At 42.5% G+C, this 13,219-nt stretch overlaps 1 protein-coding gene across 21 annotated transcripts in view; it reads left to right on the top strand.

The window, feature by feature from the left end:
- Dst (dystonin) overlaps positions 1-13,219 on the top strand; it is a 437,229-nt gene that overhangs the window by 345,256 nt on the left and 78,754 nt on the right. For all 21 annotated transcript variants that reach the window (XM_052745196.1, XM_052745195.1, XM_052745215.1 and 18 more), the window contains 3 exons: positions 1,682-1,881; positions 3,299-3,794; positions 5,798-7,269. In XM_052745196.1, coding sequence (XP_052601156.1) covers positions 1,682-1,881; positions 3,299-3,794; positions 5,798-7,269 — 2,168 coding nt within the window. The remainder of the gene's footprint in view (positions 1-1,681; positions 1,882-3,298; positions 3,795-5,797; positions 7,270-13,219) is intronic.

Below are 13,219 nucleotides of genomic sequence, written 5' to 3'. Positions count from 1 at the left end.
ACTGAGCATGTCCACGAGGGGCTTGAGGCTGTGATGGCATAGCAGGAGAGGTCAGAGGGCATCAGAAGTCATTGTGGAGCATCGGGGGTTACGAGTACAGACTGCTCTTGCAGAGGACCTGAGTTCAGAGTTCTTAGCACCATATCAGGCAGCTCCAACCACCTGTAACTCCAACTCTAGAGGATCCAGCACTTCTGGCCTCTGAGGGCACCTGCACTTGCACATAACACACACACACACACACACACACACACACACACACACACACACACATAATTAAAAATAAGATGTTTTTAAAAGTCATTATGAATTACTGCATCTCAGTGGAAAGGAAGAGAGGATGGCCTTTGAAAGAAATACAAGAACAGGAACAAGCATCAGTTTTTAGAGGGACATAATTAATGGTCCCTGTGATGGCTATGAATGCAGTACAACCCAAAATCATGATGAGGGTTTTTTTTCTGTGTTTCTTTGCCAGTTCATTGTCCTGTCCTCAAGTGTGAACTTCTTAGAAGTCAGTGTCATGCCACAGTCATGGGGTTAGACTGGCCTTCACAGGACTGCTGAGATCTCGTACTGTACCTTTGTAGCAGCTGGTTGATACTGAGTGAATTTACTAGAATGCTTGAGGGTAAATATGCAAGTCTGGAAGCCATTTGCCTAGAAATACTTGAGGACCTTTTTTTTTTTTTTTTTTTTTTTTTAAAGATTTGGGGTTGTGGTGTGGCTCAGGAATAAGAGAACTTGAGATTCTCTCTCTCTCTCTCTCTCTCTCTCTCTCTCTTTATTGACTGTATAGGACTTTTAGAAAGAATGAGAGATCACAGGAACCTGATTGTTTTGAGGAATTTTAATATTTTTACCTTCTAAAATAAGTTCAAGTTGTTTTACTTATACTGGACTTAATACACAATTACTCGATACATAATGTTATAACAAAGACTAAAACAGTAGGTGTGGTTGGTTTGTGGAGAAGGAAGCTGAGACCTGTTATCATTTAGAGTGAACATTATTAGGAAAGAGAGCCTCGGGACCATGGAGACCACGATCAGGCCTTGATGTGGGGGAGAGCATTAGAGGGAATTGAACATCACAACAGATGGGAAGAACCCACATGACATGGCAGGACCTTGAGATGACAGAGCGTTATAGGCATTCTCAGAGCTGCTGTGGACGACATGAAGGAGAATCCGGCCTTCAGACAAAAAGCCCCTGTAGAAAGGAGATGTTTTGACTGTTACAGTTTGGGGCGCTATGGCTTGCTCCCCCACATCCCCTCCAGGCCAACCTGTTGAGGTCTGTGTGATCCCAGCAGGGGCTGTCAGTCCTTGTCTCAAGGCAGAAACTGCAGGTGGTTATGGCTGATGTCTCCAGACTTCATCTCACAGTGACCAGCTTCCTAGAATGGCAGGCTCAGGGTCTAATACGGAATAGCTGTGTGGTCTCACACACTTAGAACTAATGTGAAGGAGAGTTACAAGATGTGGGCAAGGACTGGAGATGTAGTTTCCTGGGAATGTACTTGCCTAATATTAAGGCCCTGGGTCTAAATCCTAATACCAAAGAGGGGAAAAAGGAATGACATCTGTTACATATCATTTTGAATCGCATGATTACAGTTTTCCAGTGGTGACATTAAATGTACAAAAACCAAATGCCACTGTCATCCTTTTTCTTTCAGATACCAAGTGGCAAGAGCTCAACCAGTTAGCAGTTGATAGGCAGCAAAAGCTGGAAGAATCCTCCAATAATCTAACCCAGTTCCAGACCACAGAGGCCCAGTTAAAACAGTGGCTTGTGGAGAAAGAGTTGATGGTCAGTGTTCTTGGACCCTTATCCATTGACCCAAATATGTTGAACACACAGAGGCAGCAGGTGCAGGTGAGTGCGATCTGGGAACAGCTGGGGTGCAGCCCCTTGACTTAGCAAGGCAAATGTTTTCAGTGTAAATACATCAGTGTGGCCAGTGTGTATCTTCCTGCTGTGGGGTATATACATCAGGGAGACAGCCACAATATTTCCCCTGAGCCAGCATGTGGGGCAGATCCTCCGCCCACTATTTGGTCATATTGTTGTTGCAGACCCACTAAACATCAGGGGTCTCTGAAGGGTGAACATGATTGCCTGAGTGATGGTGATGCTGATAGATGTTTTGTATTGTTCATAAAATTATCCTTTGAGGCTGCATTCATTTTGGTGGAAACTTGAAAGCTCATGCAGTAAGGTCCTGAGCAGGAGACAGAGCAAAGTGGGGACAAGGACAGAGACTGTGGGGACAGAGAGAACCTCAGGACCTAAGAGTCTTAGTCATTCACAGATAAACCCAGAGGGGAAAAAAAAACATAACATTTAAGTCAGACAGAAGAGCACAAGGTCTGCTGTGTTTCCTGTTGTGTTTTCATGGGTGTGAGCGGTGGTCTCAGAGCAAAGAGGAGGAGGAGGAGGAGGGTGACCTCAGAGCAGGGGGCCGGTGGTCTCAGAGAAGGGAGAGGGAGGGGTGGCCTCAGAGCAGGGGGGAGGAGGAGGAGGAGTGTCTTTAAGCCAGATGTGTCGCCAGGTCTCAGGGGGTTAGAGTTATGTGTTCTAGTTCATAACTGTTCATAATATAAAGAAAACAAAAAGATAAAAGGAAAATATCTGGAGAAATACTTGCTTGTCATCTTAGCGGTCTGAAAAGAATAAATAAATATAAACATAGATTAAAAATATTAAATAATAAAAGATTAAGTACACCCCAAGGAAGGCATTTGGGGGTCATTTCTAATGACAGTCACGATGAGCCTCTGCATTCTGAGCAATAAAATTTTATCTCTAAAGCTTTAATGATAAAGATTATAAATGTCAGTAAGTCCACTATTGAAAAAAAAACTTTCATAAGCCAAGAGCCCTTGAGCATAATAAGCAGTTAACATTGCATTTTCTTCAATGTAGAATGCTAGGAAGTATTAAGCTAGCAAAAAAGAAAAGATGATTCAGGCAAGATAAACATGGTGTTGGTAATGTGAACCCAGTAGCAATGCCTCCTGTGTATCTGGAAAGTGTGAATGAGCATTTATTTGTTCATTTGCTGATGCTACAGTTTATGTCATTCTTTTTACTCTTATTTTAAACACATTGCTCACTGTGAAGTACCGTGGCTCTTTAAATTGGTTTCGGATAATCGCACTGTCCTCAAAAACATTAAACAAAATTCAAAACAAACTAAAGTTAGGACCATATCTGGGTGTTTGGATGCTTAAATTTTTGTTTTCTCTAACTAATTATACAACCCTTTGTTTATTTTCTACGGTTAACCTAGATTCTGCTTCAAGAATTCGACACTCGGAAACCTCAATATGAACAGCTCAGAGCAGCCGGCCGGGGCATCCTGAGCAGACCCGGGGAAGACCCTTCTTTACACGGAATTGTGAACGAGCAACTGGTAGCTGTGACCCAGAAGTGGGACAACCTGACGGAACAACTGAGGGACAGGTGTGACTGGATTGACCAGGCTATTGTCAAAAGCACACAGTACCAGGGCCTCCTGAGAAGTCTTTCCACTACCCTGAGTGAGCTGGATGACAGGCTCAGCAGCAGCCTCACTGTGGGCACGCTGCCTGATGCTGTGAACCAGCAGCTGGAGGCGGCCCAGAAACTGAAGCAGGAAATAGAGCAGCAAACCCCACAGCTCAGGGCAGCCCAGGCACTCTGTGAGGACCTCTCAGCGCTGGTCAAAGAAAGCTACTTGAAAGCAGAACTGAGCAGGCAACTGGAAGGCGTCATGAAATCGTTTAAGGATATTGAACAAAAAACAGGTTTGTCCCTCTTTGTATATACCTGTTTCCTGGTCAGAAATTGGTACCTTGAATTGCTGTTCCCGAGCTCTTGGTGATAATTCATGACTGGGAATGGACCCGGCTCCCCTGGGTACAGGTGCACAAAAAGAGTTCCATGGAAGTTCCGCACACATCAGAGAGATGTTCTGCACACAGTCCACACACAGCAAATGCTCTAGCTCTGGGTGTTCCCAGTTGATCTTTTAAATACATAGCCACTTCTACTGTGTTATATTGTCTTACTTCATCAGAAAAGTAGATGAATAGTTATTTGAAAGGCTTTGTTGAAGCACAATCCTAATTTAGTCTTAACAATAAAAAAAACCCAGAGTCAGATATTAGTGTAAAAGGTGAAAGATCAGAGAAGCAGAGCAGCCAGATACTTCTTACCTCTTTGAAATCTCAGACAGAATGGAGATTCTGTCTCTACGAATCCTCAGACTGAATGGGGCAGCCAGATCCTGTCCACCTGCCTTATAATCCTGTCTCCACCTCCCTAGTGCTGGGATTAAAGGCGTGTACCACCACTGCCCTACTCTTTTAGACTGGTTCAATCTTATGTAGCCCAGGATGGCCTTGAACTCCTGATCTTCCTGCTTCTTCCTCCCAAGTGCTGGGATTAAAGGTGTCTGTCACCACTGCCTGGCCTCTATAGTTAACTAGTAGCTGGCTCTGCCCTCTGATCTCCAAGCAAGCTTTATTTGTCAGAACACAAACAAGATACCATACAACACTTTATGTCTTTAGCTCATCTGTTATTAATTTGTATGATGCTGTCATAGAAAGCTTTTCTAGAGAAATGTGTGGATTTCTCTATTTTCCTCACTCACCTGTAGCAATAATTCTGTGACAGACTTCTGGCCACTTACTAGGCAAAGTGGAGTTCATGAAGGTCCTGCCAAAGGACAAGATTCACTGGTTTGTTCTCTTCCAGAAGTCCACTAGTTTCTAGGCCTTGCCTCTAGTCGGATCTGACTTGTCTTTTAATTGGTTCGGTTTTGTTATTGATTATAGCAACCATTTCAGACTTCTTTTACACACAGACAGCATAGGATAGTAGATAGAATCTGCATGTCTTGGTGTCCTGGCTCGATCTCAGAACTGAAGTACCTGGCAAAGAGTTGAAACCCAAGAATGTGGAAAAGTCAGAGAAATGGGGGAAAGTTGTATTTGATATGAAACAGTTTATTGATAGCACACACAAGACCTGCAGAGGTTGAAACCAGACAAAAGCCCAGTGCTGAGAAGGGGATGTGTACACACAGTCCTCCCCTCACCAAGAAGCTGTTTGCAAATGATGCGTTTTCTACCACGGAGTATTACTGGGTAAATCAACCACATTCCAGGGCAGGGCCCATGCCTGGATGTAGTTGTCTACAAAAAACAGTCAATGAATGTGTGTGTGTGTGGTGGTGGTGGTGGGGGGGGTGTCTTACTGATTTTCTTTTTTCCTGGGTGGTTTATTATTGTTGTTGTTATTATTTTAGAGAGAGTAAGAAGAACTTGAAGTTGTGTGGGTAGAGAGGTGGGGAGGATCTGGAAGGAGTTAGGAAAGGGGAAATATAATCCAAATATATTTATGGGGAAAAGGTGTTTTAAATAATATTAAAAAAAAAAAAAAAGAAGTGAGTGATTAAGACATCCAGAGCTGTACCATTGTCGATCTGTCTCACGCTGACATGGAGAAGGCATTCCGAGAACAGGCCTGGTGTGTCATGTCCACGCCTTGTACCTTCATTTTTACTATCCCATGGCTTTTGCTTTCACCCAATAGCTGCCTTCCCTCCCTAGTTGCCTCATACTATGTTTGTCTCTCCTTTTCCCTCTCGATCAGTAGCTCAAGTTCACTTACAGTTCCTAGAGTCAGTGCTAAAGTCTGCTTTAGGATAATTGCATACCATCACTTGGAGATTTTCGTTGACTTTTTAGAGATAATGTTAAGAATGTCATGTAAAATAATACATTTGTGGTTTCCCTTTCAGAGAATCATGTTCAGCACCTTCAATCAGCCTGTGCAAGCTCTCACCAATTTCAGCAAATGTCTAAGGATTTTCAGGCTTGGCTTGACACAAAGAAGGAAGAACAAAGAAACTCTCCCCCAATATCAGCCAAATTTGATGTCTTGGAGTCATTACTTAAAGCTCAGAAAGACTTCAGCAAAACTTTCACTGAGCAGTCTAACATTTACGAAAAAACCATTGCGGAAGGTGAAAACCTGTTATTAAAAACACAGGGGGCGGAGAAAGCAGCCTTACAGTTACAGCTTAACACGATTAAAACCAACTGGGACCGATTCAGAAAACAGGTGAACGAGAGGGAAGACAAGTTGAAAGACTCACTGGAAAAAGCCCTCAAGTACAGAGAGCAGGTGGAAACTCTGCAGCCGTGGGTAGACAAATGTCACCAGAGTCTGGACAAAGTCAAGTTCTGCCTGGATCCTGCTGAGACAGAGAACTCCATTGCCGAGTTAAAGTCTCTGCAGAAGGAAATGGACCACCACTTTGGTATGGTGGAGCTACTCAACAACACAGTCAATAGCCTACTCAGTGTCTGTGAGGTAGATAAAGAGGTGGTTACAGATGAGAATAAGGCATTGATCCAGAAGGTAGACAGGGTCACCGAACAGCTTCAGAGTAAGAAAGTCTCCCTGGAGAACATGGCCCAGAAGTTTAAAGACTTCCAGGAAGTCTCCAAAGAAGCCAAAAGGCAGCTCCTGTGTGCAAAAGAACAGCTGGATGCCCATCACTCCCTAGGGCCCCAGGCCTACAGTAACAAGCACCTGACCATGCTCCAGACTCAGCAGAAGTCACTCCAGACCCTGAAGCATCAGGTAGACTTGGCAAAAAGGCTCGCCCAGGACCTCGTGATAGAAGCTGCAGCCTCAAAGGGAACCGCTGATGTTCTGTTTCAAGCAGAAACATTAGCTGAAGAGCATGAAAGACTAAGCCAACAAGTGGACGAGAAGTGTTCTTTCCTGGAAACCAAGCTGCAGGGTATTGGCCACTTCCAGAATACCATCCGAGAGATGTTTTCTCAGTTTACAGAGTTTGACGATGAGCTGGATAGCATGGCTCCAGTGGCGAGAGAGAGAGAAACCCTGAAAAAGCAAAAGGCAGCCATACAGACCTTCCTGAAGAAACTGGAAGCCCTCATAGCAAACAACGGCAATGCCAACAAAACCTGCAAGATGATGCTGGCCACAGAAGAAACCTCTCCTGACCTCATTGGAATCAAAAGGGACTTAGAAGCCTTGAGCAAACAGTGCAACAAGTTGCTGGACCGAGCAAAAGCCAGAGAAGAGCAGGTGGAAGGTGCCACTGAGCGGCTTGAGGAGTTCTACCGCAGACTGGAAGAGTTCTCCACTCTGCTCGGGAAGGCCGAAGAACACGAAGAGTCACAAGGTCCCGTGGGGACGGAAACAGAGACAATTAACCAGCAGCTTGACGTGTTTAAGGTAGGGAAGTTTACGTTTTTTTCCCTGAATGTTTTTATTATTAAAGGAAGCTTCTAATTAGTATGGCAAGGCAATTTTCTGGGTTTGTTGTTGTTGTTATTTTAACCTTCTAGAATGACTGGCATATAGTATAGAAGCCTGGATGAGTATATATGATTATAATCAGATATTGCAGGATGGTCCCAAGGCCTAGATGGTATCACTAAGTCAAAGAGAACTTGAAGAAGTTCCAGGCAAGCTTGACCTGACCTCAGTGGAGTCATTTCTGATGCCATTTATAGCTGACATCTGTAGTGACCAGAGCTGTGTTTTGAATTAGGCTTCAGATGTTTGTCTCCCAGAATTTTCTCTAGTGATTTATTGCAGTCTTTTCCCATTCTTTCTCTTTTAAATGAGTCTTCTCATCCCTCTTAATTTAATTTCTTCTTTAAACTTTTTTTTCTTGTAGGAGTTTATATTTTTAAAGGCAGTGTGGTATTTCATGTTGTAATCCTAGTTTTATACAGATCTGAGGCTCATGCCTGATGTGATTAGAAGTAAATTGTTTTTGATTGGACCAAGTCATGTCTGCCACGTCATAGCCTCAATGATACGTAATAAATGGAATCCTACATTAAAACACTGACTATTTCAGTGTCTTTGGACTTGGGTCCATTTATGTCAATGAAAGCAGAAGCATGGTACAAGGATAGGTTCATTTCTGGAAACAGGGATGTCAAGCATCCTTAACAAACTATCAAGCATGTGCTGTTTGTGTGCCACAAACCTTTTGAAGTTGTCATGGGTCTTGTTCTGTTTATGAGATGTGTTTTACTTTCTGTCAAAGACTAGTACAGGGATTTTGCACCATTATCCTCTATGATAAAGGAAGACCAGACAGAACCAAGATATGTAAAACTATAGGGTGGGCTCTCAATGTACAGCATATGAGAGACCTTGTGTTCAATGCTCAGGTTCAGTTGTTTCCCATGGAAAGAATAGAAATTAAGTGGACTTCCCAACTTTGTTGTTGTTGTTACATCTGATATACTGTTACCTTTGCTTGTCTTTAGTAATGGGGCTTAAGTGAGTGAACTCTGAAGATAACTTTGAATATCTATAACCACTACTTGCTGTTTATTGTTGGCAGACATTTTTGTCCTACCAGCAGCTCCCAAATAAACACAATGAGGCTCATATTAATTACAAATGCTCGGCCAGTAGCTTGGGCTTGTTACTAGCTAACTCTTACATTTATGTTAACCCATGTTTCTTATCTATGCTTTGTCATGTGGCTTGATACCTTTTCTCAGTACAGCATGCACATTTTACTTCTCTGCGTCTGCTGGCAACTCTCTGACTCCGCCCTTCTTCCCCCACAGCATTCTCAGTTTGGCTCTCCCATCTAACCCTGTTCTGTTCAGCTCTTGGCCAGTCAGCTCTTTATTAAACTAATCACAGTGGCATATATTCACACAGTGTAAAGGACTATTCCACAGTTTATTACATGCCTTGGGAGCGCAGTCCGCTTGGGATTTAAAAATCTGTAATTCTAAAAACTGAGAAGACACAGACATAGATGTCATTTGTTTGTGTGTACCCTAAAAAAGTAATAATTGACAGCAAGTAGTAGGTGTGTGTGTACCTTAGGTTTGGTCTGTGTCAAATACATTGCAGTATCAGTCATGCAAAGTAGATGCTGTTCATCCCTAATTATTATACAGGCCAATGGATGCTGGTGATTTGCACAGAGTCACACAGGTGATAATATCACAGCCTGGGTATTTTGGTGAAAGTCGTACAATGCCATATGTCAGCTGTATTCTTTGTGTTTTAGACCTGATTTTCCTCTGGAAAATTTTCATATTGGCTTTGTTGTAGCCTAAGTTATGAACCTGAGTAATAAGCCACCGTTACCGTTCATTTTGGTCCAAAACATCAGGAACCCCACTTAAGAACAGTGTGAACTCAGTGTGTGTGAAGCTGGCGTGGTGTCCACACTGTGAGGGCTGTGATAATGAGCATCCCAGTGAATGTGCTGGGGGTGAGGTGGATCCAGACAGCTTGTCCCCTTAGTGTTTATCTCTGTCTCTATTAAAGTGGCAAAGGACCCTGCCTGTAATGCAGATCTTAATTTAGCTTCTGTTGGGTCGTAGTCTTTTGTGGAATTATTTTCAATATATTTCTTGAAAATTTAAAAACCAATTAAGTAGAATAATTTACATTGCGTGAAAAGCCAGTCATTATAATGTCTAAGAATGAAACAGAAAAGCACTGAGGGGCTGGGCCTATTTTCATTATGAACTTTCAAATATAATCCAGTTTGACATTAATCCACCAAGTGGCTTTCCTTCCCCCTGATGTCACGGATAAAATCCTGTGATGGTTTTTCTCAGCACACAGTGCACTGCTTGAGAGCAGGACGGAAACTTAGTGGTCATTAATTACCACATGACTTGCCGGTGGGGAGCCCGACATTCACCTCATGTAATGTAGACTGAAGTACAGAGCTCCCTGCCCCCTCCCCTCAAGTAGAGCTGAAGAATTACTGTTAATTTGACTTTGTTTTTAAAAAGGCAAAATTTATTTATGGTAAAAATATCAACTCAACTATAATGACTTAAAACTTGTTATTCTAAATCAAACATTCCAGTCCACTCTCAATCAAAAGAAGATTCAAAAAAAAAATTGACAAGAGACTGATGCCTCTTTAGTTAGTGCCAATTTTTAAACTATCTATTTGATTTCTTGGGCCTCCTGCTTACAGAGCCCTAACTCGGGATTATTTTCAAATGAAAGCTATGTTAAGTAATATAGATGCACGTGTGTGTGTGTGTGTGTGTGTGTGTGTGTGTGTGTGTGTGTGTGTATAATTTATTTACTTATCTATTTGAGACAAGGTCTCACTGTCATCCTGGCTGGTCTGGAGTTCGCTTTATAGACCAGTCTGGCCTCCAGCTCACAGAGATCTGCCTGCCTCTGTTTCCTGAGTGCTGGTGTTAAAGGTGTGTGCCACCTCTGCCCAGCATTCACATTTTTGTTTAATGAAACAGTTATGTAACTGGCTACAGTATGTACAGTGGTCCCTGTGATGTCATTAGCAGTCAGTCAGATCCTCTCATCATCATAATCAGTATCACCACATGAACTGTTAATTTCACATTGATTTCAGTGAAGATCAAAGACACTGAACAATTAATATGTAGTGTCCCATCTTAGCTAACTCTGGACCCCTACCTCTCTCTAGTCCATGGCAAAATGATATAAAACAAAATACACCTAGACCCTACTTCCTGTTCATTCTGGCTGCTCTTGCTGCCTCCTTTGTAATTCATTTTTTCCACACAAGTGTCTCTGGTACAAGTGGATATGAACTGGCAATTCTGTTTTCAAAATGGAAATAACATTTCATAGAACAGAGAATTTTTAAGTCAAGTTGAAGTCAGAGACATAGACCAGAACATGCAATTATGCTATAATAACTTTAGTCTGGTCCAGGTGTAGGCATTATCTAACCCAGGCAGTATTTGAATATTGGATAAATAAAATGCAAAATATCATGGCACTGGAGACACCAGGAAGTTTGCACACAGATTTCTTAAAATACTGGTTCAATGGTCCCCATATAACTACTGTGATGTCACCATTATTTTTAAAGGCAAAATTAAAATGTCCAGAAAGTGTGTTTTAATAGTAGTATTCACATTGTTAGTAGAGATCAGAGATGAATAATCTACCCATTTGTGTTGAGAACAAGGGAAACTAGATAACTCTGGTTTAGGAGAGGTTTGGGGTAAGGGACATGTCTTGATAGACTGGTTTCTGTTATAGACCGTCAGCCAGCAGGCTGTGTGCCTTCCTTCAGTATTTACAAAGGTGAAAACATTTTCACAATGGAAACTACCCAGAAGAACGGGCTTACAGGAAGATCCCATTCTTTAGCCACATCAAAGCAGCCTTTAGGATTTTAGGATGAAAGAACACCACATCTGGTGGGCAAGACGGAAGCTCCTAGTCCCCATGCGGAGATCACGCTTTCACGTCTAAGCTGATGAAGTCTTGCCAAACTCCATGTTCTGATCCACCCTAAGTGGGCCTAACACGTGGCTGCCCTCTTCCCCCCACCACATAAGGAACACCCAGGACAAACCGTCAAAGGGAGCTTGATGGCTGGCAAGATGGCTGCTCTGGGAAAGGCCTTTGCCACCAAGGCCTGGTGTCCCAAGTTTCACGTGGTGAAGGAAAGAACCAACTCTCATGGGGTAACCTCTGACCTCTGTGTGCATGCTGAATCACATATTCTCCCCCCCCCCCCTTCCCCATGCCCGTGCGGGCACACACACACACACAACGTAATTTTGTTTAAGGAGCTTGGCAGGGAGGGGCCTCCTTCTGGGTTTACTGATGATGCTGTGATTGTGCACATGGCTCTCTTCTGTCAGTTCATTAAAGATGAAGGGAAAAAGCAGCTTTTTTTCGAGACAGTTTCAGACAGGGTTTTCCAGAACAGGATTTAGTTTTCATTTTGCTGTTTTTGTTCTTAAGTGAATTATCTGTTCCAACTTTAAAGTGATCATAAAAACCACCCACTACAGTCACTATAGTCCTTCCTTAAATAAAAAGAGAGCTCCATAAGTATTTAAAGTGGGAAGGTGCTTAAGTCTGAGTGTGTGTATCCAAGTGTGCAAAGGAGAACAAGAGACAAGAAAATATGCTTTTGCTTTTTTAATATGGAATTATTATATATCTGCTTCTTGATAAGAAATTTTGATGGGCAAACTTTTTAAAAATTTTTATCATGTGGTTGGGTACGGTGTCTCAAGCTAGGTTAGCCCTGTACTCCTGACCTAGGTTCCAGCCTTCTAATCACTGAGTAAATATTAATAGATGATATGCAAATGAGCAGAAAAGAACCTAGCATGTCAGCTGAAAATGTCTGGACCGACTCTCTCTCTCTCTCTCTCTCTCTCTCTCTCTCTCTCTCTCTCTCTCTCACACACACACACACACACACACACACACACACACACACACACACACATCTGTAATCGTCTGAAGGGCAAGATTACATTGTTTCTCTTATCCTGGTTTTGATAGGGAAAGTGTTTTCAGATTTTGCGTGGCTCTTGCTCTCTGAAGGAAGTTGAATAAGGTTATTAATGTGCGTGCTGGTTTTGCTTGCTTGACGGCCTTTGAAAACATCAGCTTTTAGATATTTCATGTGTTTATTTCAATTAGTAAGATTTATGTATAGATGACTGTCTTCTGTGCAGGATATTTTTAAGCACCTAGGAACCTCACTGAAGGTGGGACAGATGTGTGCTGTTAGTGCTGCAGTGGTTATGGGAAGGATGATGGGTGTTTGTTAAAGAGGCTGTGGACAGTTTGCATCAGATCAGACACCAAACATTTAGTGCTTTGCAACGTCCTCCTCTGCGCTGCTTCCTAATAACCGTGAATTGCCTTCCAAGGAAGAAATGGCTGCTGCGTACTTGGAGGACTGTGCTCAAGCACTGCCGTCATTTGTGTGGCGGTTTTGAGTTTAGGAACTGGAGGGTACTCACAGCTTCCTTCAGCTAGTGGCTTGTCTACTTCAGAAAGAACAATACAAAATTGTTGCTCTCCCCATGCCTGTTTCATAACTACAGCACAAAACTCCTATTTCTCATTTGGTTTCTCAACCAGATTTCAGGAACTGTTGGGCCAAGAGAGAATTTGGTCAGTTTTTCTAGATAATATAGTGTGTATTTACATATTTTCCACTTCGTGGTATAGTAAACATAATGTCTCCAGTCTCTCAGGTCTAAAATTTCCATGTTTTAAGTTTATAAAATTAGCCTTTAATGACTTCCCTTAAAGTGATTTGTGGCACTTGGTAATAAGATTACTTGCGAGACTTTCCCTTGAAAGGATTTTACTTGAGAAGTATGAAGAGACAGCAGGGTGCTGTTTGGCTTATGGTTCAGTTAGC

This window comes from Peromyscus californicus, unplaced genomic scaffold, assembly GCF_007827085.1.
Source record: "Peromyscus californicus insignis strain IS unplaced genomic scaffold, ASM782708v3 Scaffold_19__1_contigs__length_69161282, whole genome shotgun sequence".
In the NCBI taxonomy this organism is placed as follows: Eukaryota; Metazoa; Chordata; class Mammalia; order Rodentia; family Cricetidae; genus Peromyscus; species Peromyscus californicus.
The sequence above is the reverse complement of the archived record's forward strand: the minus strand, read 5'-3'. Positions and strand labels throughout refer to the sequence as shown.